The sequence below is a fragment of the Stenella coeruleoalba genome (assembly GCF_951394435.1).
Source record: "Stenella coeruleoalba genome assembly, chromosome: 3".
NCBI lineage: Eukaryota > Metazoa > Chordata > Mammalia > Artiodactyla > Delphinidae > Stenella > Stenella coeruleoalba.
In genome coordinates, this window is record NC_137148.1 from 108865545 (window position 1) to 108885966 (window position 20422).

General features: G+C 39.1%; 1 protein-coding gene across 1 annotated transcript in view; it reads right to left on the reverse strand.

Moving 5' to 3' along the window:
• Positions 1–20422, reverse strand: part of MEIKIN (meiotic kinetochore factor) — a 127991-nt gene that overhangs the window by 99087 nt on the left and 8482 nt on the right. Inside the window, exons 4-6 of the mRNA XM_079918641.1 lie at positions 18172–18309; positions 10851–10970; positions 1314–1353 (exon numbers count right to left, since the gene is read on the reverse strand). Coding sequence (XP_079774767.1) covers positions 1314–1353; positions 10851–10970; positions 18172–18309 — 298 coding nt within the window. The remainder of the gene's footprint in view (positions 1–1313; positions 1354–10850; positions 10971–18171; positions 18310–20422) is intronic.

Consider the following 20422-nt stretch of genomic DNA (forward strand, 5'->3'; position numbering starts at 1 on the left):
GCAAATATTTTCTCCCATTGTGTATACTGTCTTTTCACTTTCGTGATGGTGTCTCCTGACTTTGTTTTTAAACTTGTATGAATTTTGTGTAAGTTCTTTCAACCTTTGAAGATTAGGTGTTAAAAAAAATCATTATATTTTCAGTCCTACTGAAAAGCTTTCATAGGCTCTCATCATATTCAGGAAAAATAAAAATACCAGCTCTTAAGGTATTCATGATCCAGAATGTTACCACCTCCTTGAACGTCTCTCTCACATACCTTACCCTTCAGTCTATATGCCCTAAGCCAAACTCATCTGCCCCTGGTAATACGTTTCTCCTCAGTCTTCCCCATCTTAATAAATGGCAACTCCACCCTTCCAGTTGCTCAAGCTAAAACCATGGTGTTAGCCTTGACTACTTTCATACTTCACCACTCAGTCCTTCAGTGGATCCTCTTAGTTCTGCTTTCAAAATATATCCAAAATCCTACTTCTCACTATCTCCCCTCTTGCCACTCTGGTCCATACTCCAATATTTCTTGCCCATATTACGGCAGTAGTCTCCTAACTATAATTTCCCTAATTCCTTGCCTCATCATAGTCTATTCTCAACACAGCAGCTAGCATGATTCTTTTAAAACATAAGTCATATCATATCATCCTTCTAAACCCTTCAAAGACCTTCCAATTCACTTATATTTGACTAAAGTGCCTTATATGATCTGGCCTCTTGATTCTTCTCTCACTTTATCTCTTACCTCACTCCTCCTCCCTCACTTCACACCAGGAGCCCAGGCCTTCTTGCCTCGGGGCATGGCTCCAGCTATTCCCTCTACCTGGAATGCTCCTTTCTCCAATGAGTTACACAGCTTGCTCTGTCTCCTTCTTTAGGTCTCTGCTCAAATGCTGCCTTTTCAATGGTGAGTCTCAGACCACACCACTTAAAAGAGCAAATCTCTATCCCAATACTCCCTAGTCCCCTATTTTGTTTTATTTTTCTCCATAGCATTCATTACCATATAGCATGGTATAAATTTACTTGCTTATTTATTTATTGTCCATCTCCTCCAACTAGAATGTGGACTCAAAGAAGGCAGAGATTTTGTTTTTAATCAATTTTGTTCACTACAGCAATTAGATAGATAGACAGACAGATGGATAGTTAGCAAATATACCTCCAGCAATCAGAACAGTTCTGGTATACAGTGAGTCCTCAACAAACATTGAATAAACAAACATCTGAATTTGTGGGTTACCAATCATACTTGCTATATAACTATTAGTACACAAAGTTTTAAAAGCACAACAACTTTTAAAATGTTAGTTCTTACACTTTCCTATGGCATTTCTGATAGTCTTCTGAAGAGGTACCTAAGAAAGGGAAAAAACAATCTATTAGAAATATAATTCAGGGGAGGGTAACCAAGATGGCAGAATAGAAGAATGTGGAACTCACCTCCCACAGCAGACACATCAAAAATACATATACATGTAGAACAATTCTCATGGAAAACTAACTGGAAACTGGCAGAAAAAACTCCTATACAACCAAAGCTGTGAGACAGATCTCCACATAACCAGGTGAGATGGAAGAAAACGGCACTGGGTCAGGACTTGTGCCCCTGGGAGAGATCTGTAAGGAAGAAAAGGTCCACATGGGTGGACCCTCGTCCTGGGGAGCAAGCAAGTCAAGCCCAACCTGGACATCACAGTCCTTGGGTCCTGTGCGTAGGAGACAAGCACCCTGGCCTGCTGGGAAATCTGCTGAGACAGACAGAAGGGCTGAAAAAGCCTAGACTCTACCTTAAGGAGTACACACATTCTGGCTTGCTAACAATCAGGGCAAAGAGAACCTCATGTCACTTCTCAACCCAAAGGGGCAAGTACCCCAGCCCCACTCACTCCACACTATAGCCTGGTGTAGGTTCTGGGCAAAGACTTGATCTAGCTACCCAGAGACAGACCAGGGTGCCTGGGGTGTGATCCGGGTTGAGCTGTGGTGGGTACTGTCAGCGTGCGCATAGGGTGGCATCAAAAGAGTGTGCAGTGGTTAAGCCCTGAACTTCGAGCACATAGGCCCTGGGAGAGGGCTCCATCTAGCTACGCAGAGACCACCAAGAGGGCCTGGAATGTGATCTGGGTGGAGCCGTGGAGGCCATTGTCAGCACGCTCAGGAATACACGGTGGTTCGGCTCCCAGTGAGAGTGCCCTGGCTCCACCAATTCCACACCACACCTTAGTGGTAGATCTGGAGCAGGCAGGTCTTGGGAGAGGTCTGCTACAGAGGCAGCCCAGATCTCAGGAGGAAGCACAGCCACCTCAGTTCCTATATCCACAATGCCCTGACCGCCAGCCACAGCCTATGTCACACCAGAGCCTTGCACTATATCTGGGACAAATACAACAGAGAAAGGGACGTGAACTTAAGCAGCTGCTGAGCAGAATCACAGATGCCTACACAGGTGGCACACAGGTCCTCTGTGACTGAACAAGCCTCACTTGCTTTGGGACAGGGGACAGACTCAAGGGCAACAGAGCCTGATCAGACCCAACCCTCAGAGCTTCTAACAACAACTGGGGAGCAGACCTGCCTCTGACAAAGTGGTGACAGCCACTGAGCAGAGAGGAAGCCCTGCCTCACATTCTGCATAGGCTCTAGATACTCTAGCATGAACCACACCCCCTATCAAGGGGATAACAGCCAGAAAAACCTGAGGAAGGACATGGCTGGGGTCTATACCAAAACCAGCCTTTGCACCAAAACATGGGACACACACAGCCTGCACCAGGATGCTCCCACATAAAAACACCCTTTCAAGACCATAGTAGATAACTGTTTCTCTTAAATTAATAGAGACAAAGTTAAGTAAAATGAAAAGTCAGAGGAACTATTCCGAATTAAAAGAACAACGATCCTCTGTAAGAAAAAAACAATGAAACTGAGCTCACCAGTCTACTAGACCTTGAACTCAAAAAGGTGGTAATAAAAAGGCTAACATAATTAAGAAAGATTATTGATAAAAATGCAGATCACTGTAACAAGGAACTAGAAATTATAAAAATGAACCAATCAAAAGTGGACAATTCAATTACCAAGATAAAAGCCAATCTAGAAGCAATGAATAGCAAACTAAATGACACAGTAGAACAAATAAGTGATCTGGAAGATAGAATAATAGAAATCACCCAATCAGAACAGCAGATAAGCAACAGGGGTGCGGAGGGCAAAGCGGAGAGATTCCCGCACAGAGGATCGGTGCCAACAGGCACTCACCAGCCCTAGAGGCTTGTCTGCTTACCCGCTGGGGTGGGCGGGGGCTGGGAGCTGAGTCAGGCTACGGTCAGAGCGCAGGGAGAGGACTGGGGCGCAGGGAGAGGACTGGGGCGTGAACACAGCCTGAAGGGGTTAGTGCACCACAGGTAGCCGGGAGGGAGTCTGGGAAAAAGTCTGCACCTGCCGAAGAGGCAAGAGACTTTTTCTTCCCTCTTTGTTTCCTGGTGCGTGAGGAGAGGGGATTAAGAGCACTGCTTAAAGGAGCTCCAGAGACGGGCGTGAGCCGTGGCTATCAGCGCGGACCCCAGAGACAGGCATGAGACGCTAAGGCTGCTGCTGCTGCCACCAAGAAGCCTGTGTGCGAGCACAGGTCACTATCCACACCTCCCCTCCCGGAAGCCTGTGCAGCCCGCCACTGCCAGGGTCCCGTGATCCAGGGACAACCTCCCGGGGAGAATGGACAGCACGCCTCAGGCTGCTGCAACGTCACGCTGGCCTCTGCCACCGCAGGCTCGCCCACATCTGTACCCCACCCTCCGCCAGGACTGAGTGAGCCAGAGCCCCTGAATCAGCGGCTCCTTTAACACCGTCCTCTCTGAGTGAAGAACAGACACCCTCCGGCGACCTACACGCAGAGGCGGGGCCAAATCCAAAGCTGAACCCCAGGAGCTGTGCGAACAAAGAAGAGAAAGGGAAATTTCTCCCAGCAGCCTCAACAGCAGCGGATTAAATCTCCACAATCAACTTGATGTACCTGCACCTGTGGAATACATGAATAGACACCGAATCATCCCAAATTGAGGAAGTGGACTTTGAGAGCAAGATTTATTATTTTTTCCCCTTTTCCTCTTTTTGTGAGTGTGTATGTGTATGCTTCTGTGTGAGATTTTGTCTGTATAGCTTTGCTTTCACCATTTATCGCAGGGTTCTGTCCCTCCATTTTTGGTATTTTACTTTTTAAAAAAATTTTTTTCTTAATAATTATTTTTTATTTTAATAAATTTATTTTATTTTATCTTACTCTATTTTATTTTATTTTATCCTCTTTCTTTCTTTCTTTCTACTTTTTCTCCCATTTATTCTGAGCTGTGTGGATGAAAGGATCTTGGTGCTCCAGTCAGGAGTCAGTGCTGTGCCTCTGACGTGGGAGAGCCAACTTTGGGACACTGGTCCACAAGAGACCTCCCAGCTCCACATAATATCAAATGGCAAAAATCTCTCAGAGATCTCCATCTCAACACAAACACCCAGCTTCACTCAACGACCAGCAAGCTACAATGCTGGACACCCTATCCCAAACAACTAGCAAGACAGGAACACAACCCCACCCATTAGCAGAGAGGCTGCCTAAAATCATAATAAGGCAACAGACACCCCAAAACACCACCAGACGTGGACCTGCCCACCAGGAAGACAAGATCCAGCCTCATCCACCAGAACACAGGCACTATTCCCCTCAACCAGGAAGCCTACACAACCCTCTGAACCAACTTTAGCCACTGGGGACAGACACCAAAAACAACGGGAAATACGAACCTGCAGCCTGCAAAAAGGAGACCCCAAACACAGTAAGATAAGCAAAATGAGAAGACAGGGAAACACACAGCAGATGAAGGAGCAAAATAAAAACCCATCAGACCTAACAAATGAAGAGGAAATAGGCAGTCTACCTGAAAAAGAATTCAGAAAAATGATAGTAAAGATGATCCAAAATCTTGGAAATAGAATACAGAAAATGCAAGAAACATTTAACAAGGACCTAGAAGAACTAAAGAGGAAACAAGCAACAATTAACAACACAATAAATGAAATTAAAAATACGCTAGAAGGGATCAATAGCAGAATAACTGAGGCAGAAGAACGGATAAGAGACCTGAAAGATAAAATAGTGGAAATAACTCCTGCAGAGCAGAAAAAAGAATGAAAAGAACTGAGGACAGTCTCAGAGACCTCTGGGACAACATTAAACGCACCAACATTCGAATTCTAGGGGTCCCAGAAGAAGAAGAGAAAAAGAAAGGGACTGAGAAAATATCTGAAGAGATTATAGTTGAAAACTTCCATAATATAGGAAAGGAAATAGTTAATCAAGTCCAGGAAGCACAGAGAGTCCCATACAGGATAAATCCAAGGAGAAACACACCAAGACACATATTAATCAAACTGTCAAAAATTAAATACAAAGAAAACGTATTAAAAGCAGCAAGGGAAAAACAACAAATAACACACAAGGGAATCCCCATAAGGTTAACAGCTGATCTTTCAGCAGAAACTCTGCAAGCCAGAAGGGACTGGCAGGACATATTTAAAGTGATGAAGGAGAAAAACCTGCAACCAAGATTACTCTACCCAGCAAGGATCTCATTCAGATTTGATGGAGAAATTAAAACCTTTACAGACAAGCAAAAGCTGAGAGAGTTCAGCACCATAAAACCAGCTTTACAACAAATGCTAAAGGAACTTCTCTAGGCAAGAAACACAAGAGAAGGAAAAGACCTACAATAACAAACCCAAAACAATTGAGAAAATGGGAATAGGAACATACATATCAATAATTACGATAAATGTAAATACATTAAATGCTCCCACCAAAAGACACAGACTGGCTGAATGGATACAAAAACAAGACCCATATATATGCTGTCTACAAGAGACCCACTTCAGACCTAGGGACACATACAGACTGAAAGTGAGGGGAAGGAAAAAGATATTCCATGCAAATGGAAACCAAAAGAAAGCTGGAGTAGCAATTCTCATATCAGACAAAATAAACTTTAAAATCAAGACTATTACAAGAGACAAAGAAGGACACTACATAATGATCAAGGGATCGATCCAAGAAGAAGATATAACAGTTGTATATATTTATGCACCCAACATAGGAGCACCTCAATACATAAGGCAAATACTAACAGCCATAGAAGGGGAAATTGACAGTAACACATTCATAGTAGGGGACTTTAACGCCCCACTTTCAACAATGGATAGATCATCCAAAATGAAAACAAATAGGAAACACAAGCTTTAAATGATACATTAAACAAGATGGACTTAATTGATATTTATAGGACATTCCATCCAAAAACAACAGAATACACATTTTTCTCAAGTGCTCATGGAACATTCTCCAGGATAGATCATATCTTGGGTCACAAATCAAGTCTTGGTAAATTTAATAAAATTGAAATTGTATCAAGTATCTTTTCCGACCACAACGCTATGAGACTAGATATCAATTACAGGAAAAGATCTGTAAAAAATACAAACACATGGAGGCTAAACAATACACTACTTAATAACGAAGTGATCACTGAAGAAATCAAAGAGGAAATCAAAAAATACCTAGAAACAAATGACAATGGAGACATGACGACCCAAAACCTATGGGATGCAGCAAAAGCAGTTCTAAGAGGGAAGTTTATAGCAATACAGTCCTACCTTAAGAAACAGGAAACATCTCAAATAAAAAACCTAACCTTGCACCTAAAGCAATTAGAGAAAGACAAACAAAAACCCCCAAAGTTAGCAGAAGGAAAGAAATCATAAAGATCAGATCAGAAATCAATGAGAAAGAAATGAAGGAAACAATAGCAAAGATCAATAAAACTAAAAGCTGGTTCTTTGAGAAGATAAACAAAATTGATAAACCATTAGCCAGACTCATCAAGAAAAAAAGGGAGAAGACTCAAATCAATAGAATTAGAAATGAAAAAGAAGAAGTAACAAATGACACTGCAGAAATACAAAGGCTCAGGAGAGATTACTACAAGCAACTCTATGCCAATAAAATGGACAACCTGGAAGAAATGGACAAATTCTTAGAAATGCACAACCTGCCAAGACTGAACCAGGAAGAAATAGAAAATATGAACAGACCAATCACACGCACTGAAATTGAAACGGTGATTAAAAATCTTCCAACAAACAAAAGCCAAGGACCAGATGCCTTCACAGGCCAATTCTATCAAACCTTTAGAGAAGAGCTAACACCTATCCTTCTCAAACTCTTCCAAAATATAGCAGAGGGAGGAACACTCCCAAACTCATTCTACGAGGCCACCATCACCCTGATACCAAAACCCGACAAGGATGTCACAAAGAAACAAAACTACAGGCCAATATCACTGATGAACATAGATGCAAAAATCCTCAACAAAATACCAGCAAACAGAATCCAACAGCACATTAAAAGGATCATACACCATGATCAAGTGGGGTTTATTCCAGGAATGCAAGGATTCTTCAATATACGCAAATCAATGAACGTGATACACCATATTAACAAATTGAAGGAGAAAAACCATATGATCATCTCAATAGATGCAGAGAAAGCTTTCAACAAAATTCAACACCCATTTATGATAAAAACCCTGCAGAAAGAAGGCATAGTGGGAACTTTCCTCAACATAATAAAGGCCATATATGACAAACCCAGAGCCAGCATCATCCTCAATGGTGAAAAACTGAAACCATTTCCACTAAGATCAGGAACAAGATAAGGTTGTCCACTCTCACCACTCTTATTCAACATAGTTTTGGAAGTTTTAGTCACAGCAATCAGAGAAGAAAAGGAAATAAAGGAATCCAAATCGGAAAAGAAGAAGTAAAGCTGTCACTGTTTGCAGATGACATGATACTATACACAGAGAATCCTAAAGATGCTACCAGAAAACTACTAGAGCTAATCAATGAATTTGGTAAAGTAGCAGGATACAAAATTAATGCACAGAAATCTGTGGCATTCCTATACACTAATGATGAAAAATCTGAATGTGAAATCAAGAAAACACTCCCATTTACTACTGCAACAAAAAGAATCAAATACCTAGGAATAAACCTACCTAAGGAGACAAAAGACCTGTATGCAGAAAATTATAAGACACTGATGAAAGAAATTAAAGATAATACAAATAGATGGAGAGATATACCATGTTCTTGGACTGGAAGAATCAACACTGTGAAAATGACTATACTACCCAAAGCAATCTACATATTCAAGGCAATCCCTATCAAACTACCACTGGCATTCTTCACAGAACTAGCACAAAAGATTTCACAACCTGTATGGAAACACAAAAGACACCGAATAGCCAAAGCAATCTTGAGAACGAAAAACAGAGCTGGAGGAATCAGGCTCCCTGACTTCAGACTATACTACAAAGCTACAGTAATCAAGACAGTATGGTACTGGTACAAAAACAGAAATATACATCAATGGAACAGGATAGAAAGCCCTAAGATAAACCAATCACATATGGTCACCTTATCTTTGATAAAGGAGGCAGGAATGTACAGTGGAGAAAGGACAGCCTCTTCAATAAGTGGTGCTGGGAAAACTGGACAGGTACATGTAAAAGTATGAGATTAGAACACTCCCTAACACCATACACAAAAATAAGCTCAAAATGGATTAAAGACCTAAATGGAAGGCCAGAAACTATCAAACTCTTAGAGGAAAACATAGGCAGAACACTCTATGACATAAATCACAGCAAGATCCTTTTTGACCCACCTCCTAGAGAAATGGAAATAAAAACAAAAATAAACAAATGGGACCTAATGAAACTTCAAAGCTTTTGCACAGCAAAGGAAATCATAAACAAGACCAAAAGACAACCCTCAGAATGGGAGAAAATATTTGCAAATGAAGCAACTGACAAAGGATTAATCTCCAAAATTTACAAGCAGCTCATGCAGCTCAATATCAAAAAAACAAACAACCCAATCCAAAAATGGGCAGAAGACCTAAATAGACATTTCTCCAAAGAAGATATACAGACTGCCAACAAACACATGAAGGAATGCTCAACATCATTAATCATTAGAGAAATGTAAATCAAAACTACAATGAGGTATCACCTCACACCAGTCAGAATGGCCATCATCAAAAAATCTAGAAACAATAAATGCTGGAGAGGGTGTGGAGAAAAGGGAACCCTCTTGCACTGTTGGTGGGAATGTAAATTGATACAACCACTATGGAGAACAGTATGGAGGTTCCTTAAAAAACTAAAAATAGAACTACCATATGACCCAGCAATCCCACTACTGAGCATATACCCTGAGAAAACCATAATTCAAAAAGAGTCATGTACCAAAATGTTCATTGCAGCTCTATTTACAATACCCAGGAGATGGAAACAACCTAAGTGTCCATCATTGGACGAATGGATAAAGAAGATGTGGCACATATACACAATGGAATATTACTCAGCCATAAAAAGAAAGGAAATTGAGTTATTTGTAGTGAGCTGGATGGACCTAGAGTCTGTCCTACAGAGTGAAGTAAGTCAGAAAGAGAAAGACAAATCCCGTATGCTAACACATATATATGGAATCTAAGAAAAAAAAATGTCATGAAGAAACTAGGGGTAGGACAGGAATAAAGACACAGACCTACTAGAGAATGGACTTGAGGATATGGGGAGGGGGAAAGGTAAGCTGTGACAAAGTGAGAGAGAGGCATGGACATATATACACTACCAAACGTAAGGTAGATAGCAAGTGGGAAGCAGCCGCATAGCACAGGGAGATCAGCTTGGTGCTTTGTGACCGCCTGAGGGTTGGGATAGGGAGGGTGCAGGGAGGGAGACATAAGAGGGAAGAGATATGGCAACATATGTATATGTATAACTGATTCACTTTGTTATAAAGCAGAAACTAACACACCATTGTAAAGCAATTATACTCCAATAAAGATAAAAAAAAAAAAGAAAATCACCATGAGATGAACACCACAGTAAGAACTGTGGCAATCAAGTTCTTCTGACGAATGGTAATATCAGTGAATGAAAGTTTGAGGAGAAACAGGACTTATGGAGTCTCAAACTATCTTTTTCCTAGGTATTTATTAACTACAGAGGGAAACTAGTAACTTTACAGTGGAGAAAACCAGCAGATACCACCTTAATTAAGTGAAGTTTAACATCACCAATAAGAAGATATATGTACTGACATTAAGAATTCCTTAATACATCATTTCTGTGGTGTTCTTATCAAAAATTGCATAATTTCTTTCCTATCATGAGAAAACACTAGACAAATTCAAACTGAGGGACATTCTAGAAAATAACTGATCAGTAATCTTCAAAAGTATCAAGCTTATGAAAGACAAACACTGAGCATCTGTCACAGATCTCAGTAGACTAAGGGAGAAATAACAATCTAATTCAATGTAGGATCCTAGATAGGATCCTGAAACAGAAGAAAAGACGTTAGTGGAAAAACTGGTGAAACGTGAGTAAAGTCTGTAGTTTAGTTAACAGTTTAATACCAATGTTAATTTCCTGATTATCACCATTGTATTACGATTGTATAAGATAATATTTCAGAAAGCTGGATGCGAGGTATATGGGAACCCTTAGTATTACTTTTGCAACTTTTCTTCAAGTCTAAAATTCAAAATAAATGTTTTAAGAAAGTAAACCCATATGTACTTAAGCTACTTACTATTAGTCAGATATGATGTGGAGCCAAAGGTAATCCTAATCAATGAATTTAGCTTAGAAATCATTCAAAAGAAAAAGTACTTTGCTTTTCCAATATAGACAAGGGTTTCCTCTTGTGATACGAGGAAAAAGAATGTGAAACTTACCTAAAATTGCAGAGAGGTTTGAAAACTGTAGTGCCTTCTGTATCGGTACTGCTTTACTGGTGTCCAAAAGAGTGGAATTCTTACACAGCAAGTTTTCTTCCAACATGGGACACTCCCAATCTAAAAAAGCAGGGAGAAATGGCACAAAATTTTGAACAACAGCACAGAAGTGGCAGATTATCTTTTTCTCCTCAACTTAGGTCCCCAGCCCATACCAAGCTACAGTAGTTGAAGAAAGTTTGGGTGAGACAGAGAAAAAAAGACAAGCCTTGAAGGCATCAGGATATTAAATAATCTTTGGGCTTCTGCAGTCCCCTAACACTCTTATTTCCTTTTACCCACCTCTTTCCCATTGTCCTCATACTATTATATCACATATTTAGTTAGGCCAATATTCAGTATAGACATAATGATGATAAACTGCCATAAAAATCTTAATTTTTACTCTTGTGGTATATACCATGACCACCTTTTGTTTTTCCTGGAGTCAATAAAAGTCTTGTTTGTTTAGTTTTCTCTGTATTTTTCATCTATTTAATCCTAAACTCTACCAAATTGTATAAATCCATTCTGTTTATTCCATCCTCAGATGTTCTGAAATTTCATAATGTTTTGTCTTGGTGTTTTTTATCTATTGTGCTAGGCACAGTATGGCCCTTTTAATCCAGAAATCATATTCTTTAGCTCTAGAAAGTGTTCTGTAATTGTATCTCTGATAATTTTCTTCCTTCTGTTTATTTCATTATCTTTTTCTGGAACTCCTATTGTTTGATATTAGATTTCATATATTGCTTCTCTAACTTACCTTTTTTCTCCATTTTTTGTGTTTTCCTCCTGACTTTTTTTTTTCCTGGGAAATCTCCTCAACTTATCTTCTAATCCTTCTATTGAGTTTTCCATTCTACTACTGCATTTAATTTGTTCTCTGAATATTCACCCCCCTTTTTTTCCCACAGCATCCTATTCCTATTCAATGGATGCAATATACATTTTTTTATCTCAGTGAAGGTTTTTTTTTTCCAGTATCTTCCTTGTATTCCTATTTCTGCTTGGTTTCTTCTCTTATTTTTAATTTTATTATGGTGGGAACACTTAACAGAAGACATATCCTCAAATTTGTAAGAGTGCAATAGAGTATTGTTAACTGTAGGCACAGTGCTGTGCAGCAGATTTCTAGAACTTATTCATCTTGCATAACTGAAATTATACCTGTTGAATAGCAACTCCCCACACCCCTTTCTTCCAGGGCCCTGGCAACCAACATTCTACTCTCTACTTCTATGAATTTGACTTCTTTAGATATCTCATACAGGTGGAATCATATAGTATTTTTCTTCCTGTGACTGGCTTATTTCACTTACCATGGTGTCCTAAAAGTTCTTCTATAGTGTTGCATATAGCAGGATATCTTTTTTTTTTAACATCTTTACTGGAGTATAATTGCTTTACAATGGTGTGTTAGTTTCTGCTTTATAACAAAGTGAATCAGCTATACATACACATATATCCTGATATTCCTTTTTTTTTAAGGCTGAATAATATTCCATTGTATGCATATACCATATTTTCTTCCTCCATTCATCCCTCAATGGTCACTTAGGTTGTTTCCACATTGGGTTATTGTGAAAAAGGCTGCAATGAACACGGGAGTGCAAATATATCTTCTAGGTCCTGACTGCAATTAGTTTGAATAAACACTCAGAAGTGGGATTGGTGGATCATATATGGTAGTTCTACTTCTAATTTTTTGAGTAACTGCCATACGGTGTTCCATTGCAGCTTCACTATGTTACATTCCCATCAACAGTGTAGAAGGGTGTCCAGTTTCTCTATATCCTTGCCAACACTTCTTTTTTTTAAAATAATAACCATCCTAAGAGTTGTGAGGTGATATCTCACTATGGTCTTGATTTGCATTTCCCTAATGGTTAGTGATCTTTTCATATACCTGTTGGCAATGTGAATGTCTTCTTTAGGGGAAATGTCTATTCAAGTTCTTTGTCATTTTTTAATCAGGTTATTTGGATTTTTTTTTCCTTTTGTATTGTGGGAGTTTCCAATATATTTTGGATATTAATCCCTTATCAGATATGTGGTTTGCAAATATTTTCTCCCTTTTTATAGGTTGCCTTTTCACCCTGTTGATTGTTTCTTCTTCTGTGCAGAAGCTTTTTAGTTTTATCAAGGCTCACTTGTCTAATTTTGCTTTTGTTCCCTGTGCTTTTGGTGTCACATAAAGAAATAACTGCCAAGACCAACTGCCATGAAGATTTTCCCCTATGTTTTCTTCTAGGAGTTTTACAGTTGCTGTTCTCACGTTTAAGTCCTTACTACATTTTGAGTTGACTTTTCTGTATGATATAAGGTAAGGGTCCAATTTCATTCTTTTGTATCTGGATATCCAGTTTTGCCAACATCATTTGTTGAAGAGACTATTTCTCCCACATTGTGTATTCTTGGCACTCTTGTGAAAGATCAGGTGACCATATATTTATGGATTTAGTTTTGGGCCCTATATTCTGTCCTACTGGTCTACATGTCTGTATTGCCAGTACTATAATGTTATATTTACTGTAGCTTTGCAATATATTGATACTTTGAAATCAGTTAAGTGTTGATTTTCTGTCCAAATGTTCTATCCATTATTACAAGTGGGGGTACTGAAGTCTCCTACTGTGATTGTATTGATGCCTATTCCTACCTTCATTTCTGTCAGTGTTTGCCTCATATGTTAGTTAGGTGTTCTGATGTTGGGTGAATATTTATTCATAATTGTTACGTGTTCCTGATGAACTGACCCTTATATAATTATATAACATCCTTCTTTGTCTCTTATAATAGTTATTGACTTAAAGTCTATTTTTATCTGATATAAGTATAGCCCCTCCTGCTCTCTTTTGGTCACCATTTGCACGGAGTATCTTTCCCCACCCATTTATTTTCAGTCCATGTGTGTCCTTAAATCTAAAATGAGTCTTTTGTAGACAGCATATGGCTGGATTTTTTTTCAATCTATTCAGCCACTCTTTGTCTTTTGATTGGGTTTAATCCATTTATAGTTACAGTAATTATTGATAGAGAAGGACTATTACAATTTTGTTGTTTTCTGTTTTGTAGTTCTTTTGCCTCTCTTTCCTCTTTTGCCATGTTCCTTTGTCTTTCACTGATTCTTTTATGTTGATATGCTTTGACTCCTTTCTATTTTTCTTTTGTGTCTCCTCTATACATATTTTGTGTGTGTGTGGTTACCATGGGGCTTACATAAAACATAGTTTAAACGGTCTACTTTAAGCTGATAACAATTTAACAAAAACTCTACACTTTTACTTCACCCCTCAAACACACTTTGCAATACTGATGTTACAATTTACATCCTTTTATATGGTGTATCCATTAACATATTTTTATAGTCATATTTAATACTTTTGTCATTTAACTTTTATACTAGAATTAAGTGATTTATATGTCACTGTTATAGTATTAGTATATTTGTCTATATACTTACCAGTGAGTTTTATACTTTCATATGCTTTTATTTTGCTGTTTTAGAGTTCTTTGTTTCAACTTGAAAAACTCCCTCTAGCATTTCTTGTAAGGCAGGTCTAGTGATGATTAACTCCTTCAGCTTTTGTTTGTCTGGAAAATTCCTTATCTTCTCTTCATTTCTTAAAGACAGCTTTGCTGGTTAGAGTATTGTTGGTTGACAGTTTTTTTCTTTCAGCACTTTGTCTATAAAATTTCACTCCCTTCTTGCCTGCAAGGTTTCTCCTGAGAAATCCGCTGATAGTCTAATGGGGTCCCCTTGTACATATCAAGTCACTTTTTTAGTTGCTGCTTTCAAAATTCTCTTTTTGTCTTTGACTTTTGACAATTTGATTATGTGCACCCATGTGAATTTCTTTGGTTCATCTTATTTGAGGTTTGTTGGGGTTCCTAGGTCTGGATGTAGATTTCCTTCCCCAGACTTAGGAAGTTTTCAGCCACCATTTCTGTGAAAAAGCCTTCTGGCCCTTTCTCTTTCCCTCCCTTCCTACCTCCCTTTTCCCTATGGGACTCCCACAATCCATATACTGATCTGTTTTCTTAACAGAAATCTCAAACTTTCTTCATTCTTTTATATTCTTTTTCCTTTTTGCTCCTCTGATTGGATAATTTCAAATGACTTATCTTTGAGTTTGCCGATTCTTTCTTCTGCTTGATCTAGTCCAATCTCTTTTACTGGGTTTTTAAAATTCATTTACTGTTTTTCTCAGCTCTAAGATTTCTTTTTGGTTAACTTTTTTCCCTATCTCTTTCTTAAAATTCTCACTTTCTCTGTGCATTGTTCTCCTGAGCTCTTTATGAACATTTGTTGAACATCTTTATGACAATTATTTTGAATTCTCTGTCAGGTAGTTCATATATTTCCATTTAATTAGGGTCAGTTTCTGGAGCTTTATCTTATTCCCATTTTTTGGACCATGTTTCGCTGTTTCTTTTTCTTTAATGATTTGTGTTGGTATCTGCACATTAGAAAAAACAGCCACCTCTCCCAGTCTTCACAGATAGGTGTCGTACAGAAGACCTTCACCAATCTTCCCAACCAGAGATTCTGGGATCCTCTCAAACCTTCTTGCCAGTTCAAACCACAGTCTTTGTTCTTAGTGCCCATGAGGAATCTAGGATACACCAAGTCCCATCAGTGCTCCAAGACAGATGAGACAAAAACTATTCCTTTGAGCAGCCCCCGGAAATGTTGGAATGTTGGACACAGTCCAACTCTTTCCTGCTCCAGAGAGAAGCTGGGATCTAGTGAATGTTTTTATGCTAGGACAAAATACTATCTTTGTTTCAGCACCCATCAGACTTCTAGAGTATGTCAGGTCCCATCAGCCCTCTGAGGCAGATAAGACAGTAGGCAATTCTTTGACTATTCCCAGAAAATTGAGAACTTTTGACACATGCTTCAGTCCTTTCCCTCCCTCCCTAGGGAGAAGCTGGAAGCTGAAGGTTTCCTGCCAACCTGTGCTGGGGGTGTGGATTATGGTGAAAGCGTGTCTTGAATTTTCCTACTGGCTTCTCTGGGTGTGGTGGGGGCTGAGTTAGGTCTTTGTTGCTGCGTGCGGGCTTTCTCTAGTTGCGTCAAGTGGGGGTTACTCTTCTTTGTTGTGGTGCACGGGCTTCTCATTGTGGTGGCTTCTCTTGTTGCTGAGCATGGGTTCTAGGTGTGCGGGCTTCAGTAGTTGTGGCTTGCAGGCTCTAGAGCACAGGCTCAGTACTTGTGGCACAAGGGCTTGGTTGCTCCGCAGCACGTGGGATCTTCCCGGATCAGGGATCGAACCCGTGTCCCCTGCATTGGCAAGTGGATTCTTAACTACTGTGCCACCAGGGAAGTCCTTCCTACTGCCTCTGATGTGACTGGTCTCAAGCTTGCCTGGGGTGCAGGAGCCCCTCAACTAGTTTTTAGATTTCTCACAAAGGGAATTAGTCCATGTATTGTTGTTGAATTGGTGTGTCCCTGGGGGAAGGCAGGTCTAGGGTTTCCTATTCCAACACCTTACTGACTCACTACCATATTTCGCTTTGTTCTGATCTCTATGTTTTATGTTAGAGGGTTTTCTCAGAAGTCTAGTAGTCCTTGGCTCTCTGGGGGCCCTAAATAGCTAAGTGGGATCTCTATGGCTTAGTTGGGGCTTGTCACATAGGCAGCTTCACTGTAGGGTTCTTGTCAGTTTCATTGAAGGACTACTGAGGCCAGTATCTTTAGATACTTTCTTTAGGGTTGCTCAGATTTCTCAGGAAAAAACCTTCCATTCCCTTGCCTGAAAGTTTCAATTCTGGGTGCTAGCATTCTGGAAGCTGAACAGAGTAATGAGCTGTTGGGTTAGGATGAGAATAGGCACTGGGTGAGCAAGTACCACAATTTGGAATGTACACTTGCATTTAATTCCCCCTTTCTGCATTCACTACAGTATCTGAAGCAGTTGGTTTTTTCTGTATAATAAATAACACTGAAATGCCACTAGCATAAAGTGAAAGTATTTATTTCTTATACTCATGTCTACTGTTTGGCTCAAGCAGCTCTGCTTTAGATTATATGGGTCTGGTGATCAGCTGGAGCAGCTCTCTGAAGTCTGCAGTCTGCCTGGGGCTATCCTGCTCTGTATCTCTTATTCTGGAGCCCCACAGGAGAGGTAAAAGCTAATTAGGATATACATGTGGTCCCTGACTTATAATAGTTCAACTTACAGTTTTTTCCATCATAAGTGGAAGAAGATCTGTATTCGTCTCACGATGGCAAAAGGATAAGAGGACAAGCCCAATCATGTATGCACATATCAAAAGTTTGTTTATGTATCACTCACTGATATCCTATTGCCCAAAGTAAGTCATATGGTCAACTCCAAAGCAAAAGAGTGAGAAAGTACACTTCATCCACTATGAGGCTATGACAAGGGTATGGCTATATAATACTACTACAGGGGAATGAGTAATTGGGACTAACATTTCAAAATACCATGCTATCCCTGCTATTAACAGTGCGTAGTATCCTCCAGTCCAGAGTCCCTCTGTTTCAAAACACCCCAAAGAATAAATCTCCAGACTCCATTTGAGTAGGAAAGGAGAAGTCACCACATCTTTTGTGTTTCGGACACAGCTTTTTACAAGTATTTTACAAGCCACATTGAAAACTTTTCTGGGATACTATGGTATTGTACAAACTAACTTGTTTCTGGGGTATTCTCATTGTTGATTTAGGACTCAGTTTTTTCAATTCTGCTTTATCAGACCATTTGCTCTCTAGCTTTCCAAACTTTATGCTTTATTCTTCCCCATTCTCTTTACTCTTATGTGCTTATGTCTTTTTAAAAAAGCCATTGCGCAAAGTTGTGGAGGAAGGCATGTGTTCAATATGCATCATTAACCAAAGGCTCTTAATTATACATATACTAAATGTAAATAACTGTTAATTTGGAGAAAAAATTCAGACAGGAAGATGGTCTAGTCAAGCTTTTAGTTATTGAAAAGTAAGAGAAGTATAGGAAGTAAAAGATAGCCCATCGTTCAAGAGAACAAGTATACATATGTTATGTGCAAAACTGTTTACTAACTGGATATGTATTACATATAAATGCTAATCTTTTCATCCTTCCCTGATCTGAGGGCTTTTGATCTATAGTCCTATGTGACTGAGCATGGAACACAATGGATAGTGGGCAGAAGAAGGTTTTGGTGGAAAAGAAGTATACCTCCTCAAAAGGAACATTATTCATTGCAGGATTTGTGGACAAAGGAGCAATTTCTATAGTAGAGCAACTTAAGGTTGAAATTATTTTCTCACCTAAATAATCTGATCCTCTGAAGAGTTCAGGCGATGGGAAGCTACTTAAACTCTCTTCAAAAGTCTTGTGTTCTGTATAAGAGTCTGTGATTGAGTAACTTAGAAGAGAGCTAGAAATATCATGCTGTAAACTTAGTCCTGTAGAATAAACAAACAAACAAAAAGGGTAAAATGTTTCAATAGTAAACAGATTCAAAATCCTAAGAATTCAAAGTTGTAGAAATGTACGTGCAGTTATATACTAATAATGTAAAATTACACATACAACTGAAAAGGCATACTATTGTACACAATCTTAAATTGTACTTCAATCTGAGAAAATAATTCTGTTTTTGATATGGAGAAAATGCACTATAAATCTTTTCCATTGTTTTTCAAAGTTTTATAATTTATTCCTTCCCTACTTTGGTTCAGTTATAATTCTTGGCTCAAAAATGCAAGTTTTATCAACTATACTTCAATAAAAAATAAATATAAATAAATAAAATGTATACTTAATTTTTTTTTTTTTTTTTTTTTTTTTTTTGGCAGTACGTGGGCCTCTCACTGTTGTGGCCTCTCCCGCTGCGGAGCAACAGGCTCCGGATGCGCAGGCTCAACAGCCATGGCTCATGGGCCCAGCCGCTCCGTGGCATATGGGATCTTCCCGGACCGGGGCACGAACCCGTGTCCCCTGCATCGGCAGGCGGACTCTCAACCACTGCGCCACCAGGGAAGCCCTATACCTAATTTTTTAAATGCAAGTTTTATATATAAGTAACCCAATAACTGTAAGCTAACTAGCTGAGAAGAAGAAACGGTGATTCTAGTTATTCCATAAAAAACAATGAGCATAAACATAGACTCAAAGGAACACAGATCAAAGGAATTGAACAGAGAGCCCAGAAATAGACTCGCACATATAAGAGTAACTGACTTTTGACCAAGATGCAAAGGCAATTCAGTGGAGAAAGGATATTCTTTTAAACAAATTATGTTGGAACTGGATATCCATATGCAAAAGCAAAACAAAACAACTTGCATTCATACCTTCCATCATATAAAAAATTAACTCTAAATGCATCATGATTCTAAATGCAAATCCTAAAACTACAAAACTTTTAGAAAAAAACAGAGGAGAAAATCTTCATGACACTGAGTTAGGCAAAGATTTCTTTGATATAACACTAAAAGGATGATTCATAAAACAACAGCAGTGATAAACTGGACTTCATCAAATTTTAAACCTTTTATTTGAAAGAGATGGTTAAGGTGAGAAGACAAGCCATAGATTAGGAGAAAACATTTGTAAATGGACTGGAATCCAAAATATAAAGAACTCCGAAAACTCAGGAATAAGAAAACAAACATCTCAGTAGGAAATTGGGGTAAGTATCTGAACAGAAAATCTCCCAGAATCAGAGGTCTTAAAGTCATCCCTGTGAGAGTAGCCTAGAATGAAAACTTTTCTAATAAATGACAGGGATAGAACTTAGTATTTATTTGAAGAACCAGAAGATTTAGTAAGGAAAGGGAAAATATACTCTGCTATAGTCAGTCAGCATTTATCAAACACTTCTAACATGATAAAACAGAGGTCAACGCTAATAGAAACTGGAGGGGTGTGGGGTAAGGGATGAAAGGAGAGCATTACTCTGAAAACCCATTATCTTCTGCCCTGCCCTATCTATACCTATCTCTGCTCATCCATTACCTACCTGATACAACTAACTCTTTATCCTTCCCATTTTGACCTCACCACACCCTTCTCTTCCACTCCAACCCCCTCCTTAAAGTTGACAATTGTTTCCTACCTGGCCACCTCCTCCAGCCACCAGTGCAACACTTAAATTGACTGACTCAAGCTACCATCCTTCACCTCCTCAGATGTCAGAGGTAAATTATGCCTCTAAGTATCTTTTGCTTCCCCTACTTCAGCTGCCCTAGAGTGTCCTTCCCTGTCCTTGCTACTTTTTACTTTTCTCACTCTGTCTTCATCCTTCTCACTGACATGTTGCTACATCTCTTGTGCCTTCCACCTCTCAAAATTCCATGAATACCACTCTCAGGAGAGCTAACCCTTCCACCAAACCCCAGAACTCAAGCCAGCCTTGGAAATTAGGAAAGCCCTGTACTCACCATCTAGGTAGTTTGGTAGAGAAAAGAATAAACAAATGTTCCTGATTATAACAGTAGAAGGTTGTTTCTGGTGTCACAAGTTAGAAATGTAAATACACTTAGAATTACATGTATATCAAATTATACCATACAT